Here is a 17,523-nt window from a genome sequence, read left to right as displayed (position 1 = left end):
TGACTCCTGGGGCTCTGAGTACAGGGGCACCTTTTCCCTGAGAAGGTCCTATTTATTGGGGGACACCCTCTGCCTTCCTGCCCCGGCTCTTCCTACACCCCCTCACTACTGACAGAGCGCTGAGCACCGGCTCTCACCGCCAAGGGAACCGGCCCCTCACTGGCCCTGACAGTTCGGTCATGACGTCACACGGCCCTTCCCCCTCCCTCCCTGAGCAGTGATCACGTGAGCGGGTAAACATGGAGGATGATATCGAGCTCGAACTGAGTCGGCTAGTCTTGTCGGAGACTGCGGAGCGCGATTCACCGGAGGAGGACCCCGAGGAAGACTACGGCAGCGTTACAGAACGTGGCGAGGAAGAGGTGAGAATGTGCGGACGGCGGCGGGAGGGAAGGAAGCCGGTTACACCGAGGCAGGAGATTGTTTCGTCCGTTGCTAGGAGACCGTGGGCCGCACAGCTTCCATGCCTGTCATATGTCAGTGTTCCACCAATCAGAGGTCAGCTTTCATTTCTCCGCTCTGTACAGCGCTGAGCCCTGGTTGTTATGGGGACTAGAGCAGTGTAGGTGACTGACCGTGCAAAAGGCGAGCTGGAAATTGGCGTACATCATTAATAAAGATGTTTTATTCTTATGCAGAGCATCATGTTTTATGTGCTTTTTGTTTACGCCTGCGGCTTGTTAATGTTGTATGGTGTGACCATGTCCCTCCATCACGTGCTTCCATCGTCCGTGTGACCGTGTCCCTCCATCACGTGCTTCCATCGTCCGTGTGACCGTGTCCCTCCATCACGTGCTTCCATCGTCCGTGTGACCGTGTCCCTCCATCACGTGCTTCCTCCCGTCGTCCGTGTGACCGTGTCCCTCCATCACGTGCTTCCTCCCGTCGTCCGTGTGACCGTGTCCCTCCATCACGTGTCTTCCTCCCGTCGTCCGTGTGGCTGTGTCCCTCCATCACTTGTCTTCCTCTCGTCGTCCGTGTGACCGTGTCCCTCCATCACGTGCTTCCTCCCGTCGTCCGTGTGACCGTGTCCCTCCATCACGTGTCTTCCTCCCGTCGTCCGTGTGGCTGTGTCCCTCCATCACATGCTTCCTCCCGTCGTCCGTGTGGCTGTGTCCCTCCATCACATGCTTCCTCCCGTCGTCCGTGTGACCGTGTCCCTCCATCACGTGTCTTCCTCCCGTCGTCCGTGTGGCCGTGTCCCTCCATCACGTGCTTCCTCCTGTCGTCCGTGTGACCGTGTCCCTCCATCACGTGTCTTCCTCCCGTCGTCCGTGTGACCGTGTCCCTCCATCACGTGTCTTCCTCCCGTCGTCCGTGTGGCTGTGTCCCTCCATCACGTGCTTCCTCCCGTCGTCCGTGTGGCTGTGTCCCTCCATCACGTGCTTCCTCCCGTCGTCCGTGTGGCTGTGTCCCTCCATCACGTGTTTCCTCCTGTCGTCCGTGTGGCTGTGTCCCTCTATCACGTGCTTCCTCCCGTCGTCCGTGTGGCTGTGTCCCTCCATCACGTGCTTCCTCCCGTCGTCCGTGTGGCTGTGTCCCTCCATCACGTGCTTCCTCCCGTCGTCCGTGTGGCTGTGTCCCTCCATCACGTGTTTCCTCCTGTCGTCCGTGTGGCTGTGTCCCTCCATCACGTGTTTCCTCCTGTCGTCCGTGTGGCTGTGTCCCTCCATCACGTGCTTCCTCCCGTCGTCCGTGTGGCTGTGTCCCTCTATCACGTGCTTCCTCCCGTCGTCCGTGTGGCTGTGTCCCTCCATCACGTGCTTCCTCCTGTCGTCCGTGTGGCTGTGTCCCTCCATCACGTGCTTCCTCCCGTCGTCCGTGTGACCGTGTCCCTCCATCACGTGTCTTCCTCCCGTCGTCTGTGTGGCTGTGTCCCTCCATCACGTGCTTCCTCCCGTCGTCCGTGTGACCGTGTCCCTCCATCACGTGTCTTCCTCCCGTCGTCCGTGTGGCTGTGTCCCTCCATCACGTGCTTCCTCCCGTCGTCCGTGTGGCTGTGTCCCTCCATCACGTGCTTCCTCCCGTCGTCCGTGTGGCTGTGTCCCTCTATCACGTGCTTCCTCCCGTCGTCCGTGTGGCTGTGTCCCTCCATCACGTGCTTCCTCCCGTCGTCCGTGTGGCTGTGTCCCTCCATCACGTGTTTCCTCCTGTCGTCCGTGTGGCTGTGTCCCTCTATCACGTGCTTCCTCCCGTCGTCCGTGTGGCTGTGTCCCTCCATCACGTGCTTCCTCCCGTCGTCCGTGTGGCTGTGTCCCTCCATCACGTGCTTCCTCCCGTCGTCCGTGTGGCTGTGTCCCACCATCACGTGTTTCCTCCTGTCGTCCGTGTGGCTGTGTCCCTCCATCACGTGTTTCCTCCTGTCGTCCGTGTGGCTGTGTCCCTCCATCACGTGCTTCCTCCCGTCGTCCGTGTGGCTGTGTCCCTCCATCACGTGCTTCCTCCCGTCGTCCGTGTGGCTGTGTCCCTCCATCACGTGCTTCCTCCCGTCGTCCGTGTGGCTGTGTCCCTCCATCACGTGCTTCCTCCCGTCGTCCGTGTGGCTGTGTCCCTCCATCACGTGCTTCCTCCCGTCGTCCGTGTGGCTGTGTCCCTCCATCACGTGCTTCCTCCCGTCGTCCGTGTGGCTGTGTCCCTCCATCACGTGCTTCCTCCCGTCGTCCGTGTGGCTGTGTCCCTCTATCACGTGCTTCCTCCCGTCGTCCGTGTGGCTGTGTCCCTCCATCACGTGCTTCCTCCCGTCGTCCGTGTGGCTGTGTCCCTCCATCACGTGTTTCCTCCTGTCGTCCGTGTGGCTGTGTCCCTCCATCACGTGTTTCCTCCTGTCGTCCGTGTGGCTGTGTCCCTCCATCACGTGCTTCCTCCCGTCGTCCGTGTGGCTGTGTCCCTCCATCACGTGCTTCCTCCCGTCGTCCGTGTGGCTGTGTCCCTCCATCACGTGCTTCCTCCCGTCGTCTGTGTGACCGTGTCCCTCCATCACGTGTCTTCCTCCCGTCGTCCGTGTGGCTGTGTCCCTCCATCACGTGCTTCCTCCTGTCGTCCGTGTGGCTGTGTCCCTCCATCACGTGTCTTCCTCCTGTCGTCCGTGTGGCTGTGTCTCTCCATCACGTGCTTCCTCCCGTCGTCTGTGTGACCATGTCCATCATGTGCTTCCGTCCGTCATCCATGTCCTTCCTTCATGATCGACTCCACCAAACTCTCTAATAACTGCCAGCACAAGTCACACAGAATTACAATTTATCATTGATTTGGTTTATAAATTTTTAAGTTTAGGTATTAAAAATGGTAAACTATAATACACCTAAACAATCGCCACTAAGGCGACGGTGCCACAATGAGCTTTTGGTGAGTTTCTGATGTTGCAGATTTTCTGCACCCATTAACTAGAACAAGTAACTTTTATCAAAAATACTCAGCTTTAAAAATCATCAAAAAGCTCATTGTGGGAATGTAGCCTAAGGCCGGGTTACACTTAACATATAACAATATGGCCGAGAATCGCACCAGTGTTCTCCGTATGGTTATCCGTGTGTAATCCGTTTGCAATGCGATGATGCGACTTCCTCGCATCTGGTATCCGTATGACATCTGTATGCAATGTGATTTCTAACATGAGCTTTTACATACAGCAGTTCTCTGTCATTGACACAATATGTAAAACGAAATATTCTTCAATATATCTAAATATATATATATATATATATATATATATATATATATATATATATATATATATATATATATAAAATCAGTGACACACATATGTATATGACTTTATATTTCATAGAGAGATTGACAGAATATTAGCCGGTAATTCATATTTCGGCTTCTGTAAAATCACTGCAGGAGCCAAAAGGATAGAAGACAAGTTTTACATACAGTAAATAGATGCAGAATAGGTAGATATATAGATATGTGTGTGACCAATACAATTAGTAGTGTGTGTGTGTGCAAATTAGGGGACATATATTTAATTAATAAATTATTCTTTTGGGGGAAAAAATGATGTGGGATCCCGCGCAATCTTCCAATCCAGAGAGGGAAAGCCAGCAACTGGGGGCAGATGTTTATAGCCTGGGAAGGGGGTAATATCCATGGAGCTTCCCTGGCTATTAATATCAGCTCACAGCTGTATATTTAGCCTTTACTGGCTATAAAAATAGGGGGAACCCCCCAAAAAAATTACATGGGGTCCCCTTATAATTAATAACCAAAAAAGGCTATGCAGACAACTGTGGACTGATATTCATAGTCTAGGAAAGGGCCAAGGATATTGCCCTCCCCCCGTGGCTACAAACACCAGCTCTCAGCCGCTCTCTAAGATGCGCCAATTCCGGCACTTTAGCCACTCTCTAAGACACCTATCCATTACTAATCCTGTTGCTGTTACAGGCTAAATAAAGACACAGCCAGAATAAAGTATTTGAATGAAATAAAACACTACACCGTTTCCCATCTTTATTATACTCCTAATTCCTGCAACGCCCTCCTCCTTTAATAAAAATAAAATAATAAAAACAACATCATACCGTACCTGTCTGTCATTGTGTCATATGTTGTAATCCCTATCTGGGGTATATACAGTTTACAACCAGGACGGTGCTAAGATGTGACCACCTCGGCTATAAACCACTGGTAAATGAATGAGATGCAGCATCAGTGACTATCGCTGAAGTCACTGATATTGAAATCTCTCCATTACTAAGCCATGGATTTGATGTCACCAGACAAAACAAAGGTGACATCAAACCCACAACTATTACTCCACTTGCAACCGCTACAGGGCAAGTGGGAAGAGAATGACTAAGTGCCGGAATTGGCGCAACTAAGATCTAGTGTTTGTAGCCAGGGGGGCCAATATCCATGGTCCCTTCCTAGGCTATGAATATCAGCCCGCAGCTGTCTGCGTAGCCTTTTCTGGTTATTATAGGGGGACCCCACGTCATTTTTTGGGGGTGTTCTCCCTATTTTAACCCCTTTCTGACATATGACGTACTATCCCGTCGAGGTGTGGTGGGCCCGTATGCCCACCGACGGGATAGTATATCATGCGCGGCCGGGTGTCAGCTGCCTATTGCAGCTGGCATCTGGCATATGTGCCAGGAGCGGTCACAGACCGCCCCCGGCACATTAACCCCCGGCACACCGCGATCAAACATGATCGCGGTGTGCCGGCGGTATAGGGAAGTATCACGCAGGGAGGGGGCTCCCTGCAGGCTTCCTTGAGACCCCCGAAGCAACGCGATGTGATCGCGTTGCTCCGAGGGTCTCCTACCTCCTTCCTCGCTGCAGGCCCGGATCCAAAATGGCCGCGGCATCCGGGTCCTGCAGGGAGGGAGGTGGCTTACCAAGTGCCTGCTCAGAGTCTGCAGCGCTGTAAGTCAGATCGCTGATCTGACAGAGTGCTGTGCAAACTGTCAGATCAGCTATCTGTGATGTCCCCCCCGGGACAAAGTAAAAAAGTCACACAAAAAATTTCCACATGTGTGAAAAAAAAAAAAAAAATTCCTAAATAAAGAAAAAAAAATATTATTCCCATAAATATATTTCTTTATCTAAATAAAAAAACAAACAATAAAAGTACACATATTTAGTATCGCCACGTCTGTAACGAGCCAACCTATAAAACTGTCCCACTAGTTAACCCCTTCAGTAAACACCATAAGAAAAAAAAAAAGAGGCAAAAAACAACGCTTTATTATCATACCGCCGAACAAAAAGTGGAATAACACGCGATCAAAAACACAGATATAAATAACCATGGTACCACTGAAAACGTCATCTTGTCCCGCAAAAAACGAGCTACCATACAGCATCAGCAGCAAAAAAATAAAAAAGTTACAGTCCTCAGAATAAAGCGATGCAAAAATAATTATTTTTTCTATAAAATAGTTTTTATCGTATAAAAGCACCAAAACATAAAAAAATGATATAAATGAGATATCGCTGTAATCGTACTGACCCGAAGAATAAAACTGCTTTATCAATTTTACCAAACGCGGAACGGTATAAACGCCTCCCCCAAAAGAAATTCATGAATAGCTGGTTTTTGATCATTCTGCCTCACAAAAATCGGAATAAAAAGCGATCAAAAAATGTCACGTGCCCGAAAATGTTACCAATAAAAACGTCAACTCGTCCCACAAAAAGCAAGACCTCACATCGTTAGGGCTAGCGGAACGCACCGAGTAAATAGAGATGTTTATTGATATTGGTGCGTTCGCAGCCCGGGGTCCACCGTGCAGGAGTACCTGCTGCTAGCAAACGGCGGAGCTATATGGCGGTATAGACTAACTCAGTTAATTCACTGAGTAGCCGTGAAAGGAAAGCACTGTGCCCTGTTAGACTCCACAGAGGCACAGGCTAACTGCCCAAACAGAGAGCAGTCAGTGGTCACACAAACACACAAAACTCCTCGCCGGAGGAGCCAGCATTCTAGGGGCTTATTTCAGCCGGGTCCCTGAACACACATACATGTGACCACACTGGCGCAAAGCACATAACATAAGACAATACTAGCGCATGGCCGTGCGGTCATGCACAGTTTATATAGTTGCAGCACAGGAAGCTGCTACTGAAGTTTTTGCCCTTTCAGGACCTTCCAGAAGGACCAATGGAAAGTGCTGCAGTACCTGAGCATGTTTTGCCCTATCAGGACCTTCCAGAAGGACCAATGGAATGTACTGCAGCACCTGAGCATGTGACCGAACATGTGGCCCTCGACCTCCAATGGGAGACCCTGCCCTGGGCATGCTCAGTGTGAGTAAACAAGGACTTAGTCCCAGAGAGGCTCGCTCGCCGCAGATCAGTGCAGGGTACCATAGGAAAGCCAGAAAAGGCAGTAGTAACCCTATGCACCGAATCAGCCCCAGCGAGACGCTGGGAGCGACGTCTCCGCTGAGCAGAGCCCACCGCGGCCGATACCGAATGGGAGACCGCAGCAGACACGGATCGAGATTCCCCCTGTGCAGCAGAGGAAACTCGACTCCTAACATTACCCCCCCCTCCTAGGGCCCCCCCCTCCTTGAGCCTCACTACGCTCAAAAGCTGCGATAAGCAGCGGAGCCCGAATGTGCTCCACAGGCTCCCAGGTTCTATCCTCTGGGCCGTGACCCTTCCAGTCCACCAGATAAAATTTCTTGCCACGTACCACCTTGCACCCCACAATAGCATTCACCTCAAACTCATCCGTGGATGAACCCGATGTCCCAGCAGATGACTCGGAAAACCGGGACAAATGAACGGGCTTTAAGAGGGAAATGTGGAAAGTATCGGTGATACCAAGGCGTGGAGGAATAGCCAAAAGGTAGACCACAGGGTTGACCTGTTCCAGAACCTTAAACGGGCCAATGTAGCGAGGAGCAAACTTAGTGGACTCAACTCGCAGCCTGATGTTACGGGCGGAGAGCCACACTAAGTCGCCAGGAGCAAAGACCGGAGCGGGGCGCCGGTGTGTATCAGCCGAAACCCTCATTCTCTCCTTGGAGGGCCGGATGGCATCCTGAGTGCGGTCCCAGATGTCATGTGCCTCCACCGCCCAGTCTGCCACCCTAGAATCGGTGGATGACACGGGCATGGGCACAGGGACACGCGGATGCTGGCCGTAATTAAGGAGAAAAGGAGTTTGACCAGTGGAATCGGCTACGGCGTTGTTCAGGGCAAATTCCGCCCAAGGTAGCAAAGATGCACAGTCATCCTGCCTAGCAGAGACGAAATGTCGCAAATATGTCACCAGAGTCTGGTTGGTTCTCTCCACCAACCCATTCGTCTCGGGATGGTATGCAGAGGGGAGGTTTAACTCTATGCTGAGTAAACGGCAGAGCTCTCTCCAAAACAGAGATGCGAACTGGGGACCCCGATCGCTGACAATCTTATCAGGCATACCATGCAATCGGAAAACGTGTTTAATGAACAACACCGCCAAGGCCCGTGCTGAGGGTAACCGAGGAAGCGGCACCAAATGCACCATCTTGGAGAAATGGTCAGTGACAACCCAAATAATGGAGCAGCCACGCGACTTGGGTAGACCCACCACAAAGTCCATCCCGACCATCTCCCAGGGCCTGTCTGCCACCGGTAGAGGGTAAAGCAATCCAGCAGGCCGTTGCCGAGGAGACCGATTCTGGGCGCAAGAAACGCACGCCTGAATATAGTCCTTGACATCTCAGGCCATATGCGGCCACCAGTATGTTCTCGCCAGAAGCTCAGATGTCCTCTTGGTCCCAAAATGCCCACCCACTCTGGAGGAGTGAGCCCAAGAGAGAACCTCCGGTTGCAAGTTAGCTGGTACGAAAGTCTTGCCCGGGGGCACAGACTCTAGCGAAACCGGAGCTACAGTTCTCAGGCTCTCAGAAGGGACAATAAGCCGAGGCTCCTCCTCCTCCTCCGATGACACCACGGAGCGGGAGAGAGCGTCAGCACGAACGTTCTTCTCCCCGGAGAGGAAATGGAGAGTAAAATGGAACCGGGAGAAGAACAGGGACCATCTAGCCTGGCGAGAATTCAGCCTCTGGGCCGTTTGCAGATACACCAAGTTCTTGTGGTCAGTGAAGACTTGGAAGGGAAAGCGAGCTCCCTCCAAGAGATGTCTCCACTCCGAAAAAGCCAACTTCATGGCCAGCAACTCCCTGTCCCCGATGGAATAATTCCTCTCCGCTGGTGTGAAGGTCTTGGAGAAGAAGAAGCAAGGATGCTTCCGACCTTGAGCATCCTTTTGGAAAAGGACTGCTCCAGCACGAACGGATGAGGCATCCACCTTCAAGATAAATGGCTTATCAACATCGGGGCGATGTAGGATGGGAGCGCTAGCGAAGTGTGACTTGATCGAGAGAAAGGCTTTGGAGACCTCCTCTGACCACAACTTGGGATTTGCTCCCTTCTTGGTGAGGGCAACCAAGGGAGGTACCAAAGTTGAGAAGTGTGGAATGAACTGGCGATAGTAATTAATGAACCCCATAAAGCGCTGCACCGCTTTAAGAGAATGGGGTTCCTGCCAGTCCATTACAGCCTGTAGCTTGGCAGGATCCATAGCCAAACCCTGGGCAGAGATGATATAACCAAGGAAAGGCAAGGACTCCTGCTCAAACACACACTTCTCCAACTTGGCGTAGAGGGAGTTTGCCCGTAAGAGGTCGAAGACTTTGCGAACATCTCTCCGATGGGAGTCAATATCTGGAGAGAAGATGAGAATATCATCCAGATAGACTACGACCGAGGTGGTGAGCATATCCCGGAAGATGTCGTTCACAAAGTCTTGGAAAACGGGTGGGGCATTACAGAGCCCGAAGGGCATCACCAGATATTCATAGTGCCCATCCCTGGTGTTAAAAGCCGTCTTCCATTCATCCCCCTCACGGATGCGAATCAGGTTGTAAGCACCCCGCAGATCTAACTTTGTAAATACCCTCGCTCCCCGTAGCCTATCAAACAGCTCAGATATCAGGGGTAGTGGGTACTTGTTCTTAACGGTGATGGCGTTAAGACCCCTGTAGTCTATGCATGGACGTAAGTCTCCAGTTTTCTTCTGTACGAAGAAGAACCCTGCCCCTGCCGGTGACACTGACTTCCTAATGAATCCTCTTGCCAGATTCTCCTGGATGTACAGGGACATTGCCTCCGTCTCCGGGAGAGAAAACGGATAGACTCGACCCCGTGGAGGCTCAGCACCAGGCAAGAGGTCAATAGGACAGTCATAGGGGCGGTGAGGCGGAAGGGTCTCTGCAGCTCTTTTGGAGAACACGTCTGCATAGGGCCAATAGTGCTTGGGGAGAGAGGAAAGATCTGCGGGTACCTGTGTAGTAGCAACCTGAACGCACTCCCTCAGACATCTACCCTCGCAGGATTTACTCCATCCCAAAATTCTCCCAGAGGACCACTCAATATGAGGAGAATGGTAGCGAAGCCATGGTATCCCCAACAGGACCTCATCAATTCCCTCAGGAATGACTAATAGGGAGATTATCTCCTGATGTGATGGAGACACAGAAAGGAATGGTTTGGTGGGTAATCTGTGAAGGTAGTGTTGACCCATTTACCACTCAAACGGTTACTGGCTTGGCGAGCATCACCAAGGGTATTGCGTGACGCTGGGCAAAAGCGGAAGACATAAAGTTACCCTCTGCCCCAGAATCCACGCATAGCTCGACCATAAGAGTGGATGGGCCTATGGTAATTGTCCCCTTGAAGGACAACTTTGAGGCAAACGTCGCCGTGTCTAGTGTACCTCCTCCAACTGCCACTAGACGCTGACGTTTCCCCGACCGCTGAGGACCCTTGGAGGCAAGGTGTCCTGACTGCTGGCAAACATGACGGACCGTATGTGCACGGGCAGACTGAGACTTGGATCCCGCTCGTGTCACCTCTAAGGCCTGATGTGACTCGGATGCCTGGACTGGAGATTCCAAAGGTTTGGCGAAGGTGGGAGCCAGCCAAAACCTCTGCCTACACTGGGCTCGCTCCAACCTCCGCTCGTTAAAACGGAGGTCAATACGAGTAGAGACAGTTATTAACTCCTCCAGTGTGGCAGGAATCTCCCTAGTGGCCAGAGCATCCTTAATGTGGTCAGCCAGGCCCCTCCAAAATATGGGGATAAGGGCTTTATCCGACCACTCCAGCTCGGAAGCTAAAGTACGGAAGCGGACGGAAAAATGGCTGACCAAGGACTCACCCTGAGTTAATGCCAGTAGTTGGAGCGCTGTGTCATGGGTGACTTGAGGTCCTAAAAAGACCTTTTTCAGAGTGCTCAGGAACAACGGAGCACTCTGCACCACATGATCACCACGCTCCCACAGCGGCGTAGCCCACTCCAACTCCCTGTCCGACAAAAGAGACACAATAAATCCCACCTTAGCCCGCTCTGTAGGAAAACGTGCAGCCAGGAGCTCGAGGTGAATAGAGCACTGACTCACGAATCCCCTACAAGTTTTGCTATTTTCAGAAAATTTTTCTGGCAGCGGGAGGCGAGATAACGTCGGAACAGGGATGGCAGTGGACAAGGTTGCTGCAGCCACGCTAGCAGCCTGTACAGCAACTGCGGTAACATCCACAGCTGAGGTTGAGCTCTCGAGAGCCGCCAACCTACCCTCCAGCTGCTGGATATACCGCAAAGATTGCTGAATGTCCGCCATTTACTAGCCAGACCCTGGCGCTAGTATTCTGTTAGGGCTAGCGGAACGCACCGAGTAAATAGAGATGTTTATTGATATTGGTGCGTTCGCAGCCCGGGGTCCACCGTGCAGGAGTACCTGCTGCTAGCAAACGGCGGAGCTATATGGCGGTATAGACTAACTCAGTTAATTCACTGAGTAGCCGTGAAAGGAAAGCACTGTGCCCTGTTAGCCTGTGCCTCTGTGGAGTCTAACTGCCCAAACAGAGAGCAGTCAGTGGTCACACAAACACACAAAACTCCTCGCCGGAGGAGCCAGCATTCTAGGGGCTTATTTCAGCCGGGTCCCTGAACGCACATACATGTGACCACACTGGCGCAAAGCACATAACATAAGACAATACTAGCGCATGGCCGTGCGGGTATGCGCAGTTTATATAGTTGCAGCACAGGAAGCTGCTACTGAAGTTTTTGCCCTTTCAGGACCTTCCAGAAGGACCAATGGAATGTACTGCAGCACCTGAGCATGTGACCGAACATGTGGCCCTCGACCTCCAATGGGAGACACTGCCCTGGGCATGCTCAGTGTGAGTAAACAAGGACTTAGTCCCAGAGAGGCTCGCTCCCCGCAGATCAGTGCAGGGTACCATAGGAAAGCCAGAAAAGGCAGTAGTGACCCTATGCACCGAATCAGCCCCAGCGAGACGCTGGGAGCGACGTCTCCGCTGAGCAGAGCCCACCGCGGCCAATACCGAATGGGAGACCGCAGCAGACACGGATCGAGATTCCCCCTGTGCAGCAGAGGAAACTCGACTCCTAACATCACATGACTCTGTGAACTCAAATATGGAAAAATTATAGCTCTCAAAATGTGGTAACACAAAAAATATTTTTTGCAATAAAAAGCGTCTTTTAGTGTGTGACGGCTGCCAATCATAAAAATCCGCTAAATAACCCACTATAAAAGTAAATCAAACCCCCATTCATCACGCCCTTAGTTAGGGAAAAATTAAAAAATTAAAAAATGTATTTATTTCCATTTTCCAGCTAGGGTTAGGGCTAGGGTTAGGGTTAAGGCTACAGTTAGGGTTGGGGCTAAAGTTAGGGTTAGGGTTTGGATTACATTTACGGTTGGGAAAAGTGTTGGGTGTTGTGAATTCTGTGGTCAAGCTCCCTCCTGTGGTCATGAGTGGTACTTCGGCTGGTTCTGTCTATGAGCTTCCTCTGGTGGATGTGAATGGGGCTGCGGCTTCTGAGTTTCCTTCCTCAGGTGACGAGGTTAAGTCGTTAGGTGCTGCTCTATTTAATTCCACCTAGTTCTTTGTTCCTTGCCTCCAGTCAATGTTCCAGTATTGGTCTTGCTCTCTCCTGGATCGTCTTGTGGCCTGTCTGCCCTGCATAAGCTAAGTTCTGCTTGTGTTACTTTTGTTTGCTATTTTTTCTGTCCAGCTTGCTTTATTGGTTTGTCTTGCTTGCTGGAAGCTCTGGGACGCAGAGGGAGCACCTCCGTACCGTTAGTCGGTGCGGAGGGTCTTTTTGCGCCCTCTGCGTGGTTGTTTGTAGGTTTTTGTGCTGACCGCAAAGCTATCTTTCCTATCCTCGGTCTATTCAGTAAGTCGGGCCTCACTTTGCTTAAATCTATTTCAACTCTGTGTTTGTATTTTCATCTTTACTCACAGTCATTATATGTGGGGGGCTGCCTTTTCCTTTGGGGAATTTCTCTGAGGCAAGGTAGGCTTATTTTTCTATCTTCAGGGCTAGCTAGTTTCTCAGGCTGTGCCCGAGGCGCCTAGGTCTGGTCAGGAGCGCTCCACGGCTACCTCTAGTCTGGTGTGATAGGATTAGGGATTGCGGTCAGCAGAGTTCCCACGTCTCAGAGCTCGTCCTATGTTATTAGTAACTATCAGGTCACTTTGTGTGCTCTTAACCACCAGGTCCATTGTGGTTCTAAATCACCAGTTCATAACAGTACTGGAGGCCCAAAGTACTAATGCTTCTCAATAGAGGGAAAAGAGAAGTTTTGAGACCATTTTTTTTTCTCTGCACTGTGTTTTGTCTTTCTTTTCCCCTAGACATTTGGGTGGTTCAGGACACAGGTGTAGTGATGGACATTAAAGGTCTGTCTTCTTGTGTGGATCATCTCACTGCAAGAGTACAAAATATTCAAGACTTTGTGGTTCAGAATTCTATGTTAGAACCTAGAATTCCTATTCCTGATTTGTTTTCTGGAGATAGAGCTAAGTTTCTGAGTTTCAAAAATAATTGTAAACTGTTTCTGCCTTTGAAACCCCGCTCCTCTGGTGACCCAGTTCAACAAGTTAAGATCATTATTTCTTTATTACGTGGCGACCCTCAAGACTGGGCATTTTCCCTTGCGCCAGGAGATCCTGCATTATGTGATATTGATGCGTTTTTTCTGGCGCTCGGATTGCTTTATGATGAACCTAATTCAGTGGATCAGGCAGAGAAAAATTTGCTGGCTCTGTGTCAGGGTCAGGATGAGGTAGAGATATATTGTCAGAAGTTTAGGAAGTGGTCTGTGCTCACTCAATGGAATGAATGTGCGCTGGCAGCAATTTTCAGAAAGGGTCTCTCTGAAGCCCTTAAGGATGTCATGGTGGGATTTCCTATGCCTGCTGGTCTGAATGAGTCTATGTCTTTGGCCATTCAGATCGATCGACGCTTACGTGAGCGTAAAACTGTGCACCATTTGGCGGTATTATCTGAGCATAGACCTGAGCCTATGCAATGTGATAGGACTTTGACCAGAGCTGAACGGCAAGAACACAGACGTCGGAATGGGCTGTGTTTTTACTGTGGTGATTCCACTCATGCTATCTCCGATTGTCCTAAGTCACTAAGCGGTTCGCTAGGTCTGCCACCATTGGTACTGTACAGTCGAAATTTCTTTTGTCCGTTACTTTGATCTGCTCTTTGTCATCCTATTCTGTCATTGCATTTGTGGATTCAGGCGCTGCCCTGAATTTGATGGACTTGGAGTTTGCTAGGCGCTGTGGGTTTTTCTTGGAGCCCTTGCAGTATCCTATTCCATTGAGAGGAATTGATGCTACGCCTTTGGCAAAGAATAAGCCTCAGTACTGGACCCAACTGACCATGTGCATGGCTCCTGCGCATCAGGAGGATATTCGCTTTTTGGTGTTGCATAATCTGCATGATGAAGACACAAAAGAGAATAGTAAAACCAAAAACACTCAGTTTGAAAAAATGTTGCAGTAATCCGCAAGTGCTAGTAAAAGATGTAAAAAACAGGGTATTTGGTTGATACGTTTTTTGCTGCTCTACCAATCTTCACGGTATACCCTTATCAGAGCAGTCCTAACTAATGTATGCAATCCCTATCTGATGTTTTTAAAAACCTGATCATCTGTATATAACCTGTGTGAACAGGGTTCAGAGAGGAAAAATCCATGTGTGCATACAGGGTAGAACAGCTTTTGTGCAGATAGCCCAAGAGGAGTGGTGGAACTCCCCAGTCTTGTAGACACAAGAGAACAATTATGGAAACAGGAACACATGGGCTACTTGCACAGTGAACAAGTCTGTATGATCATGTTCACACACCACCAAGAAACCTGAAGACACAAAAGAGAATAGTAAAACCAAAAACACTCAGTTTGAAAAAATGTTGCAGTAATCCGCAAGTGCTAGTAAAAGATGTAAAAAACGGTATTTGGTTGATACGTTTTTTGCAAAAAATGTATACTAAGCTGCTCTACCAATCTTCACGGTATACCCTTATCAGAGCAGTCCTAACTAATGTATGCAATCCCTATCTGATGTATTTAAAAACCTGATCATCTGTATATAACCTGTGTGAACAGGGTTCAGAGAGGAAAAATCCATGTGTGCATACAGGGTAGAACAGCTTTTGTGCAGATAGCCCAAGAGGAGTGGTGGAACTCCCCAGTCTTGTAGACACAAGAGAACAATTATGGAAACAGGAACACATGGGCTACTTGCACAGTGAACAAGTCTGTATGATCATGTTCACACACCACCAAGAAACCTGAAGACACAAAAGAGAATAGTAAAACCAAAAACACTCAGTTTGAAAAAATGTTGCAGTAATCCGCAAGTGCTAGTAAAAGATGTAAAAAACAGGGTATTTGGTTGATATGTTTTTTGCAAAAAATGTATACTAAGCTGCTCTACCAATAATCTGCATGATGTGGTCGTGTTGGGGTTGCCATGGCTACAAGTCCATAACCCAGTATTGGATTGGAAATCTATGTCTGTGTCCAGCTGGGGTTGTCAGGGGGTACATGGTGATGTTCCATTTCTGTCTATTTCATCATCCACCCCTTCTGAGGTCCCAGAGTTCTTGTCGGATTACCGGGATGTATTTGATGAGCCCAAGTCCAGTGCCCTACCTCCGCATAGGGATTGCGATTGTGCTATCGATTTGATTCCTGGTAGTAAGTTTCCTAAAGGTCGACTGTTTAATTTGTCTGTGCCTGAGCACGCCGCTATGCGGAGTTACGTAAAGGAATCCTTGGAGAAGGGTCATATTCGCCCGTCGTCGTCGCCATTGGGAGCAGGGTTCTTTTTTGTGGCCAAGAAGGATGGTTCGTTGAGACCTTGTATTGATTACCGCCTTCTAAATAAAATCACAGTCAAATTTCAGTACCCCTTGCCGCTGCTGTCTGATTTGTTTGCTCGGATTAAGGGGGCTAGTTGGTTCACCAAGATAGATCTTCGTGGTGCGTATAATCTTGTGCGTATTAAACAGGGCGATGAATGGAAAACCGCATTTAATACGCCCGAGGGCCATTTTGAGTACCTGATTATGCCATTCGGGCTTTCCAATGCTCCATCAGAATTTCAGTCCTTTATGCATGACATCTTCCGAGAGTACCTGGATAAATTCCTGATTGTATACTTGGATGATATTTTGGTCTTCTCGGATGATTGGGAGTCTCACGTGAAGCAGGTTAGAATGGTGTTCCAGGTCCTGCATGCAAATTCTTTGTTTGTGAAGGGGTCAAAGTGTCTCTTTGGTGTTCAGAAGGTTTCATTTTTGGGTTTCATTTTTTCCCCTTCTACTATCGAGATGGACCCTGTTAAAGTTCAGGCCATTTATGATTGGACTCAGCCGACATCTCGGAAGAGTCTGCAAAAGTTCCTGGGCTTTGCTAATTTTTATCGTCGCTTCATCAATAATTTTTCTAGTATTGCTAAACCGTTGACTGATTTAACCTAGAAAGGTGCTGATGTGGTCAATTGGTCTTCTGCTGCTGTGGAAGCTTTTCAGGAGTTAAAGCGTCGTTTTTCTTCTGCCCCTGTGTTGTGCCAGCCAGATGTTTCGCTCCCGTTCCAGGTCGAGGTTGATGCTTCTGAGATTGGAGCAGGGGCTCTTTTGTCGCAAAGAAGTTCTGATGGCTCGGTGATGAAACCATGTGCCTTCTTTTCCAGGAAGTTTTCGCCTGCTGAGCGTAATTATGATGTTGGCAATCGAGAGTTGCTGGCCATGAAGTGGGCATTCGAGGAGTGGCGTCATTGGCTTGAAGGAGCTAAGCATCGCGTGGTGGTCTTGACTGATCACAAGAACTTGACTTATCTCGAGTCTGCCAAACGGTTGAATCCTAGACAGGCTCGTTGGTCGCTGTTTTTCTCCCGTTTTGACTTTGTGGTTTCGTACCTTCCAGGCTCTAAGAATGTGAAGGCGGATGCCCTGTCTAGGAGTTTTGTGCCCGACTCTCCGGGTTTGCCTGAGCCGGCGGGTATTCTCAAAGAGGGGGTAATTTTGTCTGCCATCTCCCCTGATTTGCGGCAGGTGCTGCAAAAATTTCAGGCTAATAGACCTGACCGTTGCCCAGCGGAGAAACTGTTTGTCCCTGATAAATGGACGAGTAGAGTTATCTCTGAGGTTCATTGTTCGGTGTTGGCTGGTCATCCTGGAATCTTTGGTACCAGAGATTTGGTGGCTAGATCCTTTTGGTGGCCGTCTCTGTCGCGGGATGTGCGTTCGTTTGTGCAGTCCTGTGGGACTTGTGCTCGGGCTAAGCCCTGCTGTTCTCGTGCCAGTGGGTTGCTTTTGCCCTTGCCGGTCCCGAAGAGGCCCTGGACACATATCTCTATGGATTTTATTTCGGATCTCCCTGTCTCTCAAAAGATGTCGGTCATTTGGGTGGTTTGTGATCGCTTCTCTAAGATGGTCCATTTGGTACCCTTGTCTAAATTGCCTTCCTCCTCTGATTTGGTGCCATTGTTTTTCCAGCATGTGGTTCGTTTACATGGCATTCCGGAGAACATCGTTTCTGACAGAGGTTCCCAGTTTGTTTCGAGGTTTTGGCGAGCCTTTTGTGCTAGGATGGGCATTGATTTGTCTTTTTCCTCAGCTTTCCATCCTCAGACAAATGGCCAAACTGAACGAACCAATCAGACCTTGGAAACATATC

At 49.8% G+C, this 17,523-nt stretch overlaps 1 protein-coding gene across 1 annotated transcript in view; it reads left to right on the top strand.

The window, feature by feature from the left end:
* The first annotated feature begins 222 nt into the window (after positions 1-222).
* LRRIQ1 (leucine rich repeats and IQ motif containing 1) overlaps positions 223-17,523 on the top strand; it is a 269,506-nt gene continuing 252,205 nt past the window's right edge. The window contains exon 1 of the mRNA XM_069764400.1: positions 223-362. Within this exon, the coding sequence (XP_069620501.1) occupies positions 240-362 (123 nt within the window). The 5' untranslated portion in view covers positions 223-239. The remainder of the gene's footprint in view (positions 363-17,523) is intronic.

The sequence above is a fragment of the Ranitomeya imitator genome, chromosome 4 (genome assembly GCF_032444005.1).
Source record: "Ranitomeya imitator isolate aRanImi1 chromosome 4, aRanImi1.pri, whole genome shotgun sequence".
NCBI lineage: Eukaryota > Metazoa > Chordata > Amphibia > Anura > Dendrobatidae > Ranitomeya > Ranitomeya imitator.
Note: the sequence above shows the minus strand (reverse complement) of the source record. Positions and strands in the feature narration are given on the sequence as shown.